This window comes from Lynx rufus, unplaced genomic scaffold (assembly GCF_022079265.1).
Source record: "Lynx rufus isolate CCGP_SWC_20201006 ecotype Redwood Valley unplaced genomic scaffold, mLynRuf1.p SCAF_22, whole genome shotgun sequence".
NCBI lineage: Eukaryota > Metazoa > Chordata > Mammalia > Carnivora > Felidae > Lynx > Lynx rufus.
The window spans coordinates 9,784,705-9,805,029 of NW_025814837.1; the positions used below are offsets into that span (position 1 = coordinate 9,784,705).

At 40.5% G+C, this 20,325-nt stretch overlaps 1 protein-coding gene across 1 annotated transcript in view; it reads left to right on the forward strand.

Moving 5' to 3' along the window:
* The first annotated feature begins 2,332 nt into the window (after positions 1 to 2,332).
* The window catches only part of GAREM1 (GRB2 associated regulator of MAPK1 subtype 1), a 41,032-nt gene continuing 23,039 nt past the window's right edge, over positions 2,333 to 20,325 (forward strand). Inside the window, exons 1-2 of the mRNA XM_047086873.1 lie at positions 2,333 to 2,414; positions 2,455 to 2,585. Coding sequence (XP_046942829.1) covers positions 2,333 to 2,414; positions 2,455 to 2,585 — 213 coding nt within the window. The remainder of the gene's footprint in view (positions 2,415 to 2,454; positions 2,586 to 20,325) is intronic.

Here is a 20,325-nt window from a genome sequence, read left to right on the forward strand (position 1 = left end):
CACAGGTGGGCTCCTGCTGAGGCCCAGCCCCTCCACTCCTATACCCAGGGACATGCTCCAGTAATCCCTTCTTCATCTGCTTGTCCCTCCGTTGGTCATTCCCATGAGCATCCATCATACAAAGAAAAAAAAAAAACAAAACACTCCCTTGATCCCATTCCACGTGCTCCCTTTAACTAGCACTCCCATGTCTTTTCTCCCGTTCATTGCAAAACTCCCCAAACATCACCTGCCGTCCATCCCTGTTATTCGCACTTCTCCCTTCTCTTAAATCCACCTCAGTCAGGCTTCCGCCCAACTATTCCACTGCTCCTGTCAAAGTCCCCAGTTAAATACAAGTTGCGAAAGCCGACCGTTGCTAGCCCTCATTCCAGAGTCCTCTCTGAGCGGCATGTGACATCGCTCTCGCTCTTGAAGTGCTCAAATCGTGGCTTCTAGAATGCACCCCTTCTGGATCTGCCTCTTACTCCCCCAGCCAGTCCTTCTTAGTCTCCTGGGACTCAAACCTTAGATGTCTTCTCTGTCTATACTTAAGCCTGTGCTCTTCATCATCAAAGTGCCATGGCTTTAGAGATCAGTGTGCTGATGGCCTCCTGGGTTTCCAGCCAGACCTCCCTCTGAGCTCCACACTTACATGATCATCTATGAACTTCTGGGATATCTCTGTATGTCTGATAGACATCCCAGACTGAACTCCCTTACCCCTCCAACCCGGCTTCCTTCAGCTGCTCAGGCCAAATTTGTAACACTTTCCCGCCATTTCCAACCCCGTGCCATCTCACACCTGGATTATTGCAGGAGCCTCCTAACTGCTGTCTCAGCCTCTACACCTTGCACTTCTACAGTGTTCTCAAAACAGCAGCCAGAGTGGTCCTTCTGCAACATTGGATAGATCACCTCTTCGTGCACACCCCGCCCCCTGCCCCAGCGGCTCTCCATCCCACTCAGATAAACAATTAGAAGTCTTCAAAGCTGTACACAATCTGGCCACCTGTTCTTTCTCTGACTCTCTCTCTCTCGTCCCTCTTACCTTTTACTCACTCCGCTCCGGCCACACTGGCAGCATGCCAAGCGGGCAGCCACCCATCCGTCCGCAGGTCTTTGAGTAGGCTACGGTTAGAATTCTGAGAACACACCTCCCAGTGACGTCAAAGGTCACCTTCTCAGCCATACCTACGCTGGCCACCCTGCACTCTCTGTCCCCCTCACCCAGCCCTATTTTTAATAACGCTTCTCCCCTCGTGACCTATTACATACCCTAGTCATTTTTCGTGTTTATCATTGTCTTCTGCCACAGTGTAAGATTTAGGACAGAGATTTTCATCTGGTCTCTTCATTGACTTCTGTCTAGCATCTAGAGTGATGCCTCCACCGTAGATGCTACCAAAAAAAAGAAAAAATGTCTTGAGAGTATGAATGAAAGTTTCCCTGTTTCTGCCCGGTGTCCTGTAGACACACGCTGAGAGATCTGCCTCATTATAGCTTTTAATTCCTTTTCAAGTTTCTCAAGTGTTATAGTGTAAACAGCATTCAGAAAATGAGTGCTAAGAACACTATGTCTTTGGCTTGGTTACATACGGTCTTATTCTAAACTGAAAACAACTCCTAGAATGAAGCAGAAGTATCATAAATGTTGAAAGTATATGAACAATAATAGATCCTTGACATTTTGGGGAATATGTTCAAAGTTCTTCACAATCCCCCCAAAGTACAGATACCACAATGGTATATCCTACTGTCATGAACTTTATGCGGAACAGTAAAAAAGAGAGAAGGAAGCCACATGTTACTGTAGATGGAACTGGCTCTTCTCCAGGCCCACTCACCCCCTGGCCCAGCCTTGCCCTGCTCAGGCTTCGCACTTGTGCTGCAGAAACACCACAAATTACAGCGGCTCATGCGCCCTCAGCATCGCCCACATATTGCTGAAACCAAGGATATCAATTCTGTGGGAGCCAAAAAGGTCCGCTATATTATTTTGTCCTACTTGCAAAAATTTGAAATACTACTTTAAACAAATTAGTTGCCCTGGGGCGTTCGGCCTTCCTTTTAGAACATAGCATGTGTGGGTGTTAATTACAACTAAATGACAAGGGGATTATTATCAAAAACAAACTGAGCAATCATTTGTAACAGAGTAAGTTTTCACTTTGAGATCAAATTACAAATAAGCATCCATTCAGTTTGATTTTGGTCATCTGGTAATAAACTCTTGATGTGAACAAAAAGATGCAAAGGAGAAAACATATGTGTTTGTACTCATTTTTAAGCTGACTTTTCAATATAGATTCCAGTTCAAGAAAACCTTCTGCCGTGGTAACTTTTTCCCCTCATGATAGTGATCAGAAGCCTTCGACAAGGAAGAGTGGGAGTAAAGAAAGGGGATGCTGTCGCCACGGTGACAGCTGTCCAGCGTAAACATCTCACATCTCTTCCGTTTATCGTGTATTTTAGGGCAATTCAAGCTGCTGGAACAAGACCGGGATATAAAGGAGCCAGTGCAATATTTCAACAGTGTGGAGGAGGTGGCTAAAGCATTTCCTGAACGCGTGTACGTCATGGAGGAAATAACATTCAACGTGAAGGTAGTTCTAGAAGAACCGACTATTTATCCTCCCTGAAATAAGTTAACTTTCAGGTCACTGTGTACACAGTGAGTTCCCCCTGTGCTTCATAGGAGAGTTCCATCTGATGGATTCGTGTCAGTGGCCCAAACTGGTCTTTTTAAGAACTGCATGTGCTGTAGATGACCTAACTCTCCAACAGGTTACTGTGTTAACGTTATCTTTTGCTAGAACAACTGTCGAGGCAGATCAAAAGATTTTTTTTTTAATTTGGGCTTTATTCTCTAATATGTAACAGTTGTTTGGCCAGCTCTTCTGTAAGTCTGGATGCTCCACTTGTGGAAGCAAGCAAAAGGCATACGACAACACTAATACTGAGCGCTTACTTAAAGAAAAAGGGAGAATCTTCCGGAGCGTGCCCTGACATCAGCTTCTATTCATTCCATTATTTGTAGTCTATCTATCTCAGTACACAGAGGGAAAATTGATATATAGAATATTGCCCTGTATGTATTTGTTGATGTTTGGTCATCAGAGAAAAGCTAGATTGTGTTTATTGTGCTGTATTTGTTTTGCATTCTTAATGGGACATTTCTGTCCCCTGGTGCATAATGAGCGAGCTCCTTTGACTAGACTTGCTGTTGAAGAGGGACTAACCACAGAATCCCTGTCACCAAGTCCCAACCTTATTGCCTGTAAGTCCATTGTGTTTTCTTCAAAAACACACACATTTGCTACAGCATTCTAGAAAGTGTTCACATTGAAAGCATTAACCTCCCTTCATTCAGCAGGAAGTCCAACTAAGTCATGTTCGGTAAACATTTCAATATTTTGGGGGCAAGATGCCCGTTTGTTAGAAATCCACTCTATGTGAAAAACAGACTGCAGGGTATCTTAGTCCAAGAATGCAACAGTGTCTTTGTGGGTGACTCACTCTACCCACACTCCTCAGGAAAGGGGGGAAATGTCTAAGACAGCCTCCCTGTTGGAACAGTGGCCCTGCCCATTTGGTCAGCTAAGCCAAGTCATTCTTCCAATTCTAAAATAGAGCTGCTACTCCACTTTCTTTGGTTTTATTATTAAAATGGGTAGATTTTGTGTCCTGTTAAATTCCTAACTAGCTAAATTATGCTTGTATTCAAAAATATTTATAACTTTTAAGGCCTTGAGTAGCTCAGTCTATGAGTCTTGAACTTACACCGAAGATTTATGAGAACATGGTCAGTTTTAAACATACCAAGATTCATTGGTCAGGAGTTACTCAAATCCGATTTGATTCTTGTCTCAATAAGAGTTAAACCTTTCCTTAAAACTTATATCTAAAATTACCTAAATTGGAAAAAAAAATATTTAGAAAGGAAAGTTAATACTTTTAAACTATTTTCTTAAAGCAACGCATTTGCTGGTAAATCATGAGAAATCAAGCATAAAAATGTGTTAAGACTTTCTAAAGATTTTGTCAAGTATTAAAACTTAACATTCAGTCTTTTGCAGCATATTGTTCTTGTAAAAGATTTTTTTAAATGTCTCTAGCAGCTGTTTTTTGTGTGTGAATTTGTATGAAGTCAGCAATGATTGAAAGAATAATACTGAAATCAATACAGTTTGATGGGTTGTTGTTTTTTTTTTTTTACAGAATATCATGATTGACTCTGTTTATTCAAACATATGTAATAGAGATGCCATTTAAAAATTCAGCATAGCAGTATGAATCTATTTAACACTACTAACCTGTACACTTAAAAATGGTTAAGATGGTAAATTTTATGTTACATGTATTTTATCACATTTTTCTTAAAAAAACCCAAAAAGGCTCAGAGACACAGACAAATGGGTAAGTGTACGGAATTCAAGCTTACAGCATCCATAGAGCTGCCTGGACTTGGGCTGAGTTCCTGTGCTCTCCATACATGAATATTTAATACCTCTAGTCTATTACTTAGAAAGGTTTTTTTTCTTAATTTTTTTTTTAATGTTTATTCATTTTTGAAAGACAGAGACAGAGCACAAGCAGGGGTGGGGCGGAGAGAGGGGAGGGGGACACAGATCTGAAGCAGGCTCCAGGCTCCGAGCTGTCAGCACAGAGCCTGACGCGGGGCTCGAACTCACGAACCGTGAGATCATGACCTGGGCCGAAATCGGATGCTCAACAGACTGAGCCACCCAGGCGCCCCTATTACTTACAAAGTTTTGAGATGCTATCACATCCATCTGCCATTAATCATTAAGACATCGTTCACTTATATTCAAAGAAGAATTGATCAAGGAACCTCAGGAAATTTGCACAAAGAAGTACACAAAAGTCTGTGTGCTTAGTGAATAAACACCCAAGTAAATAAATAAACCAAGGAGATTTATGGAAAAGATGTCTGGATACCACTTGGACCCCTCAAAAATAAAGTGTTGGAAGTCATGGTCTTTAAGAACTGGTCATAATGTGCATATGCATGTACACACTACTTAATGTGAGAGCCAAGTGGGGGTAAGGAAATGGTGTGCCTGGTTACTACTTTGCTTGGAGAGGGAGAAAAATAATTAAAAACAGTACAACAGGGATGCCTGGCTGGCTCAGTGAGTAGAGCATGCAATTCTTGATCTCAGGGTCGTGAGTTCAAAGCCCATGTCGGGTGTAGAGATTACTTAAAAAAGCAACAGCAGTACAACATACTCATAAATACAGCTGTTATAAATAAATACTATTAAATGTATAATGTTAAATATTATATAACTATAGATGTTATCCAGAAAGCGATGTTTTAAGTGGTAACGGAATTCAGGCCTCCTTTCAAAACTTCACCCTCTACTCTCCGCTTCAGGTACAGCAGAAATTAGACCAAGAGGGTAAACAGCTCAAGAAATAACTTACAGTTAAGAATTGGTAGCTAACTGGCATCTGGAGAGTCAAAAGGCACAATTATTATTTGAAATAAAAAAATAGAAACGTTTGTATAAACAGTCATATATACTTATAATAACAAATAGAAATGAAGCATAATAAGAATATGGAGTAGAACAGAGGGGTTGAAAACGAATGGGAACTCTATAGTGTTATTACTTTCAAGACTGTAGCAGAACTTGAACAAAAATTTAATGGCTAGGATTAGTACTATGCACAAATTTATTTAAAAATAAGCCATTCCTGGGGCGTCTGGGTGGCTCAGTGGGTTGAGCGTCCAGTTTAGGCTCACGTCATGATCTCACTGCTCATGAGTTCGAGCCCCGCATTGGGCTCTGTGCTGACAGCTCAGAGCCTGGATGGAGCCTGCTTGGGATTCTCTGTCTCCCTCTCTCTCTGTGCATCCCCTGCTCATGCTCTGTCTCTCTCTGTCCCTCAAAAATAAATAAACATTGGGGCACCTGGGTGGCTCAGTCAGTTAAGCATCCGACTTCAGCTCAGGTCATGATCTTGCAGTTCGTGGGTTCGAGCCCCGCATTGGGCTCTGTGGTGACAGCTTGGAGCCTGGAGCCTGCTACGGATTCTGTGTGTGTGTGTGTGTGTGTGTGTGTGTGTGTGTCTCTCTCTCTCTCTCTCTCTCTCTCTCTCTCTGCTCCTCCCCTACTCATGCTCTCTCTCTCTCTCTCTGCTCCTCCCCTACTCACGCTCTCTCTCTCTCTCTCAAAAATAAATAAACATCAAAATTTTTTAAAATAAATAAACAAACATTAAAAAAGAATTAAAAATAAGCCATTCCAGGGTGCCTGCCTTAGTTGGTAGAGTGTGTGACTCTTAATCTCAGGATTGTTAGTTTGAGCTCCACGTTAGGCATAGAGATAACTTTTAAGAAATCAAAAATAAGCCATTCCTTTTATCTTGAAATTGTCCTTTTTCTTTAAGATTTGTTTTTTAAGGTTTATTTATTTATTTGGGGGGGGGGAGGCTGGGGCAGAGAGAGAATTCCAAGCAGGCTCCACACTGTCAGAGTGGAGCCCGAAGTGGGATTCAACTCAGGACCATGAGATCATGATCTGAGCTGAAATCAAGAGTTGGATGCTTAACCGACTGAGCCACCCAGGCACCCTAAAATTAAATGTGTTTTTAAAAGATGCCTTGATGTGCTTGAAATTATCTGCCTGATTGCCCCATCATTAACTGCATGAAATGAATTAATATATATTAAATGTTTAATTCTTTAAACAGCAAATATATTTTGAGCACTTCCTGCACATCTAGGCACTGTTAATAAACATGCAAACACTTGAGATTATAGTCAGTTGAAGTGGCAGACAATATATGTACAAGTAGAAATACTACCTTCAAATAAAGGAATCAAGGAGACAATGAGATGTACAGGGTTTGGAGCTTGGGGCAAGGAATGGGCTTGGGGTATACATTTGGGGCTCAAAAGCTCCTCGATGGCATTTGAAGCCATAGGACAGGTTGAGTTCACCTACATCAGGGCTGATTTTTTTTTTTTCCTCCCAGGGACATTTGACAATGTCAGGGTACAATTTTGATTGAGGAAGGGTGAGTGCTACTGACTTCTAGCAGGTAGAGGACAGGGATGCTGCTAAAAACCCTACAATGCACAGGACATCCCCACACCAAAGATGATCTGGCCCAAAATGTCAGTAGTGCCGAAGCTAGGAAACTATGACCTAGAGACTAGATGAAGAAGAGAAGAGAGGGGCGCCTGGGTGGTGCAGTCGGTTAAGCGTCCGACTTCAACCAGGTCACGATCTCGCGGTCCGGGAGTTCAAGCCCCGCGTCGGGCTCTGGGCTGATGGCTCAGAGCCTGGAGCCTGTTTCTGATTCTGTGTCTCCCTCTCTCTCTGCCCCTCCCCCGTTCATGCTCTGTCTCTCTCTGTCCCAAAAAAATAAATAAACGTTGAAAAAAAAAAAAATTTTAAAAAAAAAAAAAGAAGAGAAGAGACCAAAGACTGAGCCCTGGAACACCCCTGCATTGAGGTCCAGGAGAGACTGCAAGGAGTAACAGTAAGATGGGGGAGCATGTGGATGGATGTTCCAGAAGCCACAGGACAAAAAGCGTTTCAAAAGGAAGGGACAACAGTGTCGAATGTTACTTAGTGATTGGATCAGAGGACTTGGAACTCACTGTGAAATCCAGCAAAATGGAAGCCTTTGGTAGCCTTGACAGGAAGAAAATAACAGCTCAGAGATCCGAAAGTAAGTTTTTGCCAGGGAAGTACACAGTAGGATGGTCCCAGAGTTTTGTCAAGGTATAAATTTCAAGTGAGACTACTCAGCACCGGCTGTTTTCTTCCAGCCATCTTTGGCTTCCAGGATGCAGATACAGAGTAGACAGAGTGTTGGCATTTAATCAGAGCTGGGGCTGTACTAGGTGAGCGTAACAGAAATTAGAAAAAGTGTGGATGAAGTACGCCCTAGAGTGACAGATAGTGATGAGCCGTGGACTCCTCACTGGATAAAAAAAGTGTGAATACAAGAAGTATCACCCCAGTGAGAACCTAGGAGTCCTAATATGGGGTTAAGGAACTTCTGAACTGGTTAAGAAAGTGATGTGCAAAATTGGAGTGGTAGTAGAATATAAAATACTTGAAATTGGGGGCGGCTCAGGAAGTTGAACACCCAACTCTTGATTTTGGCGCAGGTCATGATTCATGGGTTCGAGCCCCATGCTTTTAGCATGGAGCCTCTTTGGGATTTTCTCTGTCCCTCTCTCCCTGCCGCTTCCCTACTCAGACACACTCTCTCTCTCACTCTCAAAAATAAATAAACTTTAAAAAATAAATAAAATACTTGAAATCAAACTTTAGGTGGTAATACTGTACAGGAAATGAGAGGAGTAGCTATTTTTTTCAAATCTATGTCTGTTTGAGCATCTAACTAAGGTGGTAGTAAATGGAAGATGAGGGGCACCTGGGTAATTCAGTTAAGCGTCCAGCGTCAGCTCAGGTCATGATTTTGCAGTTCGTGAGTTAGAGCCCCACGTTGGGCTCTCTGCTGTCAGCACAGAGCCTGCTTCAGATCCTCTCTTTTCCTCTCTCTCTGCCCCTCTCCCATTTGAATGCACACACACACCCTCTCTCTCAAAAATAAATAAACATTAAAAAAAAAAAAGAAAATGGGAAGTGAGATGGTGAAGGAGATGAAAGAATATGTGGACAGGTAACCTCTTGCTCATTATCTGTGTACATTGGCTCCAATCTCTCCAAAGCTAATGGCATTCGATATTTTTAAAACAACAGTCACCTGCCTCTTTCACACTGTTTCCTTTATCCATTTCAGTTTTTGGTTCCTGTGGTGAGAGTTCTGTTTCTTTTTACCTGCTTTACTGCATGTTTGTTTTTAACTGTAACCGGCATTTTCTTTCTTGTTTCTTTTAGTTGTTCATCAACGATCTCTATTGTCATGTTCTTTTCCAGTCAGAAGATGACCTATTTCAGTTGGCCATCCCAACTGAAGGCTCATTCCTCTACCTTTTAATAAGAAAAATCGCCACCCAACAATTTGCAGGCATACATCTTCTTTTAAACAAGCTGTCGTGGATCTAAAGAGCATGTTGGAGTGCGTAGTGTAGCTCAGGCTCTGAATTTGGAGCTGAGTTCACACCCCAAGTCCAGGCATTGACTATGAACACAGAAAGGTCACATGACCCCTTCGGTCCTGGTGTCATCACCTGCAAAATGGGGGTGATTCTACCCTCCTCGTAAACGTTTCATGAGAATTTCATGAAGTAATGGCACTAACATGCTTTGCAAGTGACTAGTATTGGAGTTCACCAACCACAGCCTTGGAGTAAGGCACCTGTTTCGCAAATAAAGCTTTATAGGGACACAGCCACTGCATCCATATACATATATGTTCGGTGTCTGGCTGCTTCCACAATATAACAGTGGAGTTGAGTAATTGTAGCAGAAACCATATGGCATACAAGTCTAAAATTACTACTGTCTGGCCCTATAAGAAAAAGTTTGCCAACCCCTGATTCAGAACATAAAATCATACTAAAATTAAGTTTCCCATTTAAAAAAAAAAAAAAAGAATTCCCAGCACAGATTATTTCACTTACTCTTTATTTAGTACTTTGTACCCTGGACTCTAAATTAAAACCTCAGTACAGGGGCGCCTGGGTGGCTCAGTCAGTTGAGCATCCGACTTCAGCTCAGGTCACGATCTCGCGGTCCGTGAGTTCGAGCCCCGCATCGGGCTCTGGGCTGATGGCTCAGAGCCTGGAGCCTGCTTCAGATTCTGTGTCTCCCTCTCTCTCTGCCCCTCCCCCGTTCATGCTCTGTCTCTCTCTGTCTCAAAAATAAATAAACGTTAAAAAAAAAATTTTTTTTTAAATAAATAAATAAAACCTCAGTACATAGTAACTGTTGTTGTTTCAGAATATCCCTTCACCTCAAGTACTTCTTTGGAAACTTATCGTGCTGGTACCCAGTGAATTATTTCAAATGTTTTCCAGCCTTTTGAACTCAGCCCAGTAATGATGAAAAATTTTCCCACACATACACTTTCTGCCATCAAAATAATGACTAACAAATTCAGTCCTGATTTCAGTTCTGTCTTTACTGAGACATAAGCAGAGGGAAGAAAAGATGGCCTTCAGTTTGGCGTTGGGTAACTTGCCATCTCTAAGTGTGGAAGAGACATTCTGGCTTCACTGCTGTCGCCCAAAAGCCTCTTCATTAAAATTAGTGCTCTCGAGTCAGAGAGAGTCCAAATACCCTAATCTGGATGCTATAATGTTGCTATTTTCATTCCAGCTAGTGAGGTCCAAGGTTTCAGCTGTTCCAAGCATAGATTTCCCCAGAGGCAAAATAACAAGTTTGCATTGTCTCAACTGGGGAAAACGTCCCACTGGGGAATTGTGAGATTTCAGTGAGAGCGGGAGCATAGGCACCACCTCTGCCTGCACAGATCTTTTCAGAGCCATTGCCATGTGGTCTGGGGCGAGAGCGAGCCGACGTTCTTGTCACCTACATCTTGGCTTGTGATTACTGGGTTTGGCACCTGTTTTCTGCAGAGGTGATAATGTCTAGCAGCAAAGCTATCCTAATGGGTGGAGAAGGATTGCAGCGTTGTCTTTTTTAATAGGGAAAAAAAAAATCCTGTTAAGATTCAGAGACTTAAATGCTAACTGAGCTTCTTAATACTGAGAAACATGACCGAGAGTAAAATGATAAAATATTATAAATAATCTCACGGGACTAGGATGTTTACAGACGGTTTTTAAAATCGTCACGTTTTAGATCTGGAAAGGCCCTTAACACAACATTGAGTCCTACTCCTTTTAGCAAATAGGAAAACTAAGAAACAGATGTTAACCGACTTCATTGATTCACACAAAGCCACAAAACTACTTAGCAGCAAAGCTTAGTCTCCTGATTCAATCCGGTCATCTTTGTGCTCCCCCAAATGCTATTTGTGGATTTCAGATACAGCTCACAATTGTGATCAGAATACCCTTTCGCGTTGACTCAGTAGCTTGCATGGTTAATTCATTTTCTTATTTAAAAATCCAAACAAAGGTGTCCAATAATTACTACCTAGCCAAATCTTCCTGTCTTTTGTACTTTGGAACACCTGTGGTCTCACACATGGGACTTGGCAACAGTATGAGTGTTACACATGTAAGTTTTTCGATCTTTCCTGACGCAAGCATTTGAAAGAGAAAATCCTACAAGTTAACTTACTGTCAGCATCCGTGCAGCATGTATCTAAGTGAACCCTTTTGAACAACAACAAAAATACTTCTGTAAAGGGTTAGCCCCAAAATTTTAAAGTATTAACCAGTATTATCAGAGAAACAAGGCTACATACAGCTGGGTTCTTGCATTGTTGCTTGAAGCAGCGTTAAAGATACACTGACGTGGCTTCAATGCACCATTGAATAAATAAAGGAGAGTTCTAAAGTTTAACGTGAGTGATTCGTGCAACTCGATGCTGAACTTTGGATTTTTTCCAAGGCTTCCAAGTTACTGAGAATCCACTAGGGTTTTATCCCCAACTCATAGATTTGAGGCAATTCATGTGCCTTTTATCTTAACATATTAGTTACCCTTTTTTAAGCTGCCATCTGAAAAAGATGAAATCAAGCTCTTCCCCCTGTGCCAACTAGTTGGACTGTATCTTATTTCCATGTATAAAGTAGTTAACAAGTGAAACATATGTCATGCTACTCTCTTTACTCATTTTAACAGAACAACTACAGAGGAGGCCTTGAAAATACATTAATTGAGAGGTGTTAGGCTGCTTGTGATTCTACTCTTGTCTGTTTCATTCTATGACATCTTCCTGATCATTTTGTCTTTCGGGCAAAAACAGCTTGCTAGTTGCCTTTGTTCTGCATTTGTCGGCCATCCTATGGTCGTCCTAAAGTGATACTTCTTTGGGGGAATTTTGTGGGTGGACGTGTTGTTTTAAGAGTGTAGTTCAGGTGTAACCATCATTCTTAGTTTAAAATACCATGCCTAGTGTCTGTCTTGACAATTCAGAAGAAGCATCTCTTCCCCAAGTTGTAGGATTGTAATAATCAGAGAGGTGGGTTTTTCTTGGAGTTTTCAAAACGAATAGGGATTATTTGCTCTGGCATTTTCTACCTCTCTGGAACCTTTCAAGTGCAAGTAATTCTAGTTAGCCAGGTTTGGGGGGAAGCTGTGAATTTTATCCGAAGTTCTGTCCAAAAAAAGAACTATAATTTCGTTTGTTTCCTAAAATGTAGAATACTTTTCTGTCATCTTAAAGAGAAGTCCTTGAACCAAAGTTAAACTTCTCTCCATCTCCCGAGGTGTTGTATGACTTTAGTCTTTGCATGAAGAGACCTTCCACCCCGAGAATTGGGTGTTTTATGGTCTCGGTAAGATTGTTTGTTGCCTTTTATTGGTTAGAGTACCCGCCTTAATTAACCGTCCCTTTGTCCAATTTTAATTTCCACTTCTATTCTGCTGTGGTCTGGTAACAGTTTGAATGGAATTTTTATTATAGGGGAGTAAGCATGCTGAGATATGGTCTTTCAAGGCTTTTCTATAAGCCCTAACATTAACATCATATTTTTTTTGGCTGATCAGAGGCCTTGAGCTCACTGCCTTGTTCTTGACTATATTCCAGAGAGATCAGAAATTATCAATTATTGGCCAATCTAAATTGTGTCAGATGTAAGAAAAAAAATTTTTTTAATTGCATGTTTTCTTTACCATGAGTCAGATGTCCTTTATTTTCAAGAGTCATTCAGAATGATAAATTGGATACAATCGTGAGGTTAATTATGTCAGTGTTTGAAGATAGCCCAGTGGCTTTGATTTTTGTTGTTCTTGTTATTGTTGGTCTTCTGAGGTTTTCAGGCCTTGTCTGGAAAACGACCATTTGGCAAGCCCTCTGCCATACCACTGCAAATTAAATCATTGCCACGCACTTCTCCTCCTTGCCCTATTTCCTGTTTAAAAAGAGAGAGGAACACTCAGGATTGACATTTATCTTAACTCCTCATGCCTGTTGTTCCTCATTTTCTGCCATTTTCCCAAAGAAAAGAGATACAAAAATTGAAGTTTGGGGGGAAATGACCTAATACTAATCAAATATTAGTTATTTGACCTAGCAGTCACATCAATCCTGATTTTTTTTTCAAGAGTTGAAATGTTGACCTCTGTAACATGTTTGATCTTTAGAACAACTGTTCTTAGAAAACAGATTATCTGTTGCCAGAGCTGTCTGTGGGTGTGGGTGTGTGTAAAACTTTATATCAGTGTTTTAAAACGTTGCTTGACCATGGGGTATTAATTCCGAATGGTATTATGAACAGTAAAACCCTGATAGTTTCCTGGATTAGACCTATTAGAGTTGTTTAGATAACACACTTTGAATTACTTCCTCTCAGGAAACATTGAAACTGGAAATGTTAAGCAGGCACGCATACCGAAGCACTTAGACAGAACGCATTGTTTCTTTTGCTCTTAAAAAAATAAAAACGGAAAGAAATTATGCAAATAAATCACATCTGTGGAAACCAGAGGAGACCGGCTCAACTGCCAGAGGAAGAGCATTTATTCAGGAGATTCTTCACCCGTCACCAACAGTGACCACAAGATCGGTTGGGACGCTAGTCTCATAATTTATGCAGAACTAATTGCTGGCATTAATGATGCCATCAGGGTTGGGAGCGTGGAATTACAGATTTACTCACATATGTGATACATTTTTATGTATGGGAGTAGGAGTAACTTCCTCTAGAAGTATACACATACACAAGAACGTAGACAAAACTGTTGAATGTGCCCAGAGAGTGACATGTAGCAAGGATAATTTTGAGCTGCTTAAACTGTGCACGTCCCGTCTTGATTTGTGTCTCACAAGCTACACGGACGTTCGCTTTCAGTTCTTTTGGTGTGCGGTGCTCACTAGACCCCATGATTTCTTCATTCTAGAAGGTGTATGTTTATAAAGGTAAATTAGGAAAAATACATGAAGTTGATTTAAAGGTCTAGAAAGAAACATATGCTCTGTTATTCCTTCGCAATTGAGAAGCTCCTTGGATGTTAACTGGAAATAGTTTGTTGTGTGAGTGAGTGTGTGTGTGTTTCTCAAGTCTCATGAGAACCCTTTCTCTCAACATCCCTGTCTCCATCCTGATCCAAATGGATGAACTGCCAAGTTTTTTACAAAGTTTTACTAAAAAGGAAGTACAGCAGTGCATCTGAGCATTTTAGAGGCTAGTCTGCCTTAAAACGGTATATTTTTTTGAATCATTTCAATGTGTTCACTTCCTTTGGGATGTAACTGTAAGGATATTTCAGGCCCTATTCTGACATTAAGTTTTATTTTGGGATAACACATTGAATAAAAACTTGAGCAATTCTTCAGTACAGAAGAAAGGATAATGCTTCAAGTAGTGGTTAGGGCTTGAAAACAGTAGTAGGTAGAAATAGAAGCCAACATGAACCTACACAGAAGTGAAAGTCAATATGAAACAGAATTATTAAGAAGTTAAATGTTTTTGTGGGGTGCCTGGGTGGCCCAATTGGTTAAGACTCTGACTTTGGCTCAGGTCATAGTGTCACGGTTCAGGAGTTCAAGCCCTACATAGGCACCAACCCCTCGGTCAGGTGTCCACGCAGAGCCCTTTCAGATCCTCTGTCCCCTCTCTCTCTGCCGTCCCCTGCTCATGCTCACTCTCTCTCAAAATAAATAAAAGAATTTAAGTGTTTGGGGGGCAACTGGCTGGCTCAGTTGGTAGAGAATTCAACTCTTGATCTCAGGGTTGTAAGTTCGAGCCCCAAATTGGGCACAGAGCTTACTTTTTAAAACTTCTTTAATGTTTTTATTGTGCATAAAAGTAATATTAATGGCCTCTATTTATTGAGAACTTGCCACTGTGGGAAGTTGTTTACATACACTGATTAAGCTAGTAGAGTAGACGGTAGCGGTAATGTTCTCATTTTGCCTGAGGTCACCTAATACTAAAGGCAGATACAAACTCAGCTCATAACTTAGTTAATAGTTTTGTTCCAGTTAATTTCCAAAGGCCATAGATCTTTTCACTCATCTATCCCTGGGCTCGGCAAACTTTTTCTGTAGAGGGACAAAGAATAAATACATTTGTGGTGGGGTACCTGGGTGACTCAGTGAGTTAAGAGTCCAACTCTTGGTGCCAGCTCAGGTCTTGATCTCATGGTTGAGAGTTCAAGCCCCGCATTGTGCTCCACACCCAACATGGAGACTACTTTAAAAACAATTTGTTTTAGTTTGAGGGCTTACAGTTACCGTTGCACCCACTCAGCACTGCCATTGTAGAGTGAAAGCAGTCGTAAAATGTGCATAAAGGAATGAACACAGCAATGTCCTAATAAAACTTTATTTACAAAGTCAGATGGTGGGCCACATTTGGACTATGCACAATAGTTTGCTGACCTCTGATCTGTATTATTGTAGACACAGCTAGATGCTAGCTGAAAATAAAAGCCTTAGGGATAAACTAAAAGTAGAATTAATAGCAAATGAATCTTCATAGGGACTCTTCGTGACCAAAGTCAAGAGAATAAAGTAACTGAAGCCTTGAGTCTGTAAGTCCTGTGGGAAAAGAAAGTCAGCCCTGGTATGTGCCAAATACTGTAATTTATAAATGATTTATTAGCTTAAAAAAAAAACTCTCTTCTCTGGGCACCTGGGTAGCTCAGTCGGTTGCGCATCTGACTCTTGATTTCAGTCAGCTCAGGTCATGATCCCGGGTCATAGAATGGAGCCCTGCATCAGGAGCATGGAGCCTACTTACTCCCTTGCTCCCTCTCTTTTTAGAAAAAAGAACAACCTAATCTATATTCTTTAAAACTCTCAAGGTCATAAAAAACAAGGAAAGACCAAGAAACTCACAAAATAAAGGACTTGTGATATCCTGGCTTGATCCTGGAACAGAAAAAGGACATTAGTGGGAAAAAATTAATGAAGTCCAAATAAACTTTGTGGTTGACTTAGTAGTCTTGTATTAGTGTTAATTTCTTAGTTTTGATAATAACGTGCCACGGTTCAGTCGCATGTTAACAGGAGAAGTTAGACAAAGGGTATACAACTTTGCAACTTTTCTGCAAATCTGAAATTATTCCAAATAAGTTCATTTATATTTATTTTATTTTATCTTATTGTTTTATTTTTGTTAGAGAGTGTGCAAGCAGGATAGAGGGTCAGCAGGGTGGGGGAAGAGAATCTCAAGCAGGCTCCACGCTCAGCACAAAGACTGATTCGGGGCTCCATCCAGTATCCTTGGGATCATGACCTGAGCTGAAATCAAGAGTCAGGTGCTCAACCTACTGAGCCACCCAGGCCCCCCAAATTGTGCTTATTTATTATTAATTTATTTATTTAGATTCCTAAACTTATTCCAATATAGACGCCCAGATGAATACAGAGTCTGAAAGTAAATACAATTAAATTGAGGTCTTGTTAAAAATAATAGCAACACTTAATCTTAGTCACCTAAAATGGATTTTGGGAGCCTGAACTACCATTAAAATAATATTGTGCTGGCATTTATGTTCTGATAGTGCCTGCTACAGAGAAACGCACTTCACTAACAAGACAATGGAGCTGTTTGTTTTCTATAGCGCTAATACGGATTGACAGATTGCTGTTCCAAAGTTTAAAATTACATAGAATGACCTAGAATAGTGGGTAAGAAACTATTTACAGAGATTGCCACTGTCAGGTTTTCTAAACACACACTGATGATTACCACTTAGTAAATAACATGAACATTGCTGGTCACTTTACCCAGATGCTTTTTCAGTAACATAAAAGAAAAAAAAATCTATCTCCGGCTTAGTATAAATAAGCTTGATACGAAAACCTGACAGGGGCGCCTGGGTGGCTCAGTTGGTTAAGTGGCCGACTTCGGCTCAGGTCATGATCTCTCGGTCTGTGGGTTCGAGCCCCGTGTTGGGCTCTGTGCTGACAGCTCAGAGCCTGAGCCTGTTTCAGATTCTGTGTCTCCCTCTTTCTCTGACCCTCCCCTGTTCATGCTCTCTCTCTCTGTCTCAAAAATAAATAAATGTTAAAAAAAAATTTTTTTTAAATAACAAAAGAAAACCTGACAAAGATAACATAATAGAGCTATAGACTAATTTCACCTGTGACTAAGATACATAAGTCATAGATGAAATAGTATCAGAAGAATCATAGTGTAGTTTTAAGTGCACCACACTCATAATTATTTCAGGCATATAGGGTTGTTTCAATATTTGAGAGTCTACTCATATAAAACATAGCACATCAAAATTAAAAATAAACATGACTATTTTATTGGATACAGAAATGGCATTTGATTAAAAACATTTTTAAAATTTCTTTGTAGAGGGGCACCTGGGTGGCTCAGTTGATTGAGTGTCCGACTCTCTTGATTTCAGCTCTTAGCATGATCTCACAGTTGTGAGGTCGAGCCCCACTTCAGGCTCTGCAATGACAGCGTGGAGCCTGCTTGGGTTTCTCTCTCTCCCTCTCTCTCTCTCTGCCCCTCCGTTGCTCTCTATCTCTCTCTCTCTCTCAAAATAAATAAACCTTAAAAAAAAATTCTTGTAGAAACATTTAGAAAACTAGAATTGGTAAGACACATTACTAATATGATTTAAAAAATCCATGTCAAACCATCAAATTCCTCATTTGATATTAAAATACTGATGATATTCATATTAAAATATGGAACAAAACTCTCACCACCATACTGTTGTCAGGGAGAAGGGTTGAAAACTAAAAAAAAAAAAAAAGATAAAGTTTGCATTGGTTACGTAAGATTTAGTCACTTAAGAATCTCAAGGTGATCAACTGGAAAAAACTCTTGCAGTGAGGTTCCTGGACATAGGGGATCGCAACAAATCATGTGCAGCAAGTACAAATGAACAGCAACGTTCAAGGATCGACAACAAAGGCAAACTTAATTCGGGAAATAAAATCTCAATAAATGATGAGCATTGTCATGTGCTTATTTATAAATATGATGATGATGTCACTCCTTGCCAAAACAGCAGGTAGATTCACTCCCAATAAAATGACCAATGCAAACCATAGACAAAATGATTGTGAAGCTCATCTGGAAAAATAGGCAAAAATATCTAAAATTTTCTTAGTGCCCTGTTTTAACTTTTTTTAAAGTTTATTTTGAGAGACAGAGCAGAGGAGGGGCAGAGAGAGAGGGAGAGAGAGAACCCCAGGCAGGCTCCGTACTGTCAGCATGGAGCCTGATGCAAGGTTCGAACTCACAAAAGGTGAGATCGTGACCTGAGCCAAAACCAAGAGTCGGACACTTAGCCAACTGAGCCACCCAGGCGCCCCCTGTTTGAACTTTTTATTTTGAAATACTTGCAGTCTTAAAAATGTTTGCAAGAATAATAAAAGATCTCCCTAAATACAATAATAAAAGATCGCCCTAAACACCGTACCAGATTCACCAGCTTTTAACATTTTGCCACATTTGTTTCATCATCCTCTACCCTGTATATACACATATACATACACACATATAACTTATATTTTTCTGAATCATTTCAGAGTGAATTACATACATTATGCCCTTTCCTCCTTAATACATCAGTGTATATTTCTAAGAATAAGGATATTTTTTATGTAAAATAGCATTTTTTTATTTTTTTTTAACGTTTATTTACTTTTGAGACAGAGAGAGACAGAGCATGAACAGGGGAGGGGCAGAGAGAGAGGGAGACACAGAATCTGAAACAGGCTCCAGGCTCTGAGCGGTCAGCACAGAGCCCGACGCGGGGCTCGAACTCACGGATCGCGAGATCATGACCTGAGCCGAAGTCGGCCACTTAACCGACTGAGCCACCCAGGTGCCCCAAAAATAGCATATTTTTACATAAGTGATGTGATACTCTACAATCCATCCAAGTTGTACTTCATAGCATTTTTTTCCCTTTAGTTCAGAATCCATTCCAGGATTGCATGTTGCATTTACGTTGCATTTTGTCTTTAATTCACTTTAACCTGGAGCAGTTCCTCAACCTTTCTTGTCTTTCATCACATGGATGTTTTTCAGGAACATACACCAGGTATTTTATACAATATTTCTCAACTTGGGTTTGTCTGTTCTTTCTTTGTAATTAGGTAATTAGATTCTAGTAATGCAGTTGTAGGTGGAATGTTCTATAACTGAGGTCCTAAAATCAGGAATCACATCCAGAGGCACACGACATGGGGATCCCTCTCTGGTTGTATTAAATTTGATCACCTGGTCAGAGTGTTGTTTAGTTTCTCCAGTCTGTAGTTATTTTTTCTCCCCTTGCAATCAGTATGCATTTTGAGGGAAGACACTCTAAGACCACTCACATAACCTACTCAATCAAACTCATCCTATAAATTAAGCATTCTTAATATTTCTTGTGTAGACCAATCTTGAATCCCACCACTCCTGTGCATTTGTCACGTTACCCCCTTCATTTTTTTCATTCATTCCTCATTTTGATAACAGTGTGGACTTAGGCATTCCTGCTTTGTTCAATAGATTATAATTCATTGCAGTCTTTATGTATTATGATGTTCAAATCATCCCAGATTTGGCCAGTGGAAGCCAATTCAGGCTGACTCCTGTGTCCTTTTGACATGTTCCCATCATGTCGGGAGTACTTCTTCACTTTCTGGCACAACAAAATGTCCCAAGCTTATCTTATACCTTTCCTGCCCTAGTCCTGGAATCAAGATTCCTTTTAGTAGGGAATGGTTTGGGACACTATGTATATTCGGTGATGTCTTTACTTCTAATCCCTTGGAAAGAACAAAGCTAAGACATAGATGTGTGCGAGCACGTACAGTTTCCTAAAATTATGAGTTAATACCAGTACCTCCCAATTTCAGTCAACCCAGCAGAGTTCTTTCTTACCTTTCCTAGTTCCACATTTCTGTCTTTCCTCCACAGTGAAAACTCTGGCTCTCAAGAGAATATGTTTACTCATTTGTTTATTTTTGCAATATACATAAATGGTCTCAGAATCCCTATGTCCATTCTCCTACGCAAAACAAATCTACCTAAAAGAACACCATAGGGGTTGTTTTTTTTTTCCCTACTGGCAGTTGATGTCAAAGCATTTTAAAGTTACGTGGATGATTTCTCTGTCTCTGTCCCCTGTGTAGTAAGTTTTTCTTTGAAATAAGATTGGATTCATCCGTTTCCATTTGCATTCAGCTTTCAGTTTCTTTTAAATTTTTGTTGACTTTATTTTATTTTTGGAATATGTTGGAACATTAGCATATCTCCTAAACATTAAAACTCGATAGCAAGGCACACTCACAGAGGTGTCCCTCCCTCGTTACCTCCCTTAAGTACCAATTTCATTGTTTTCTGGT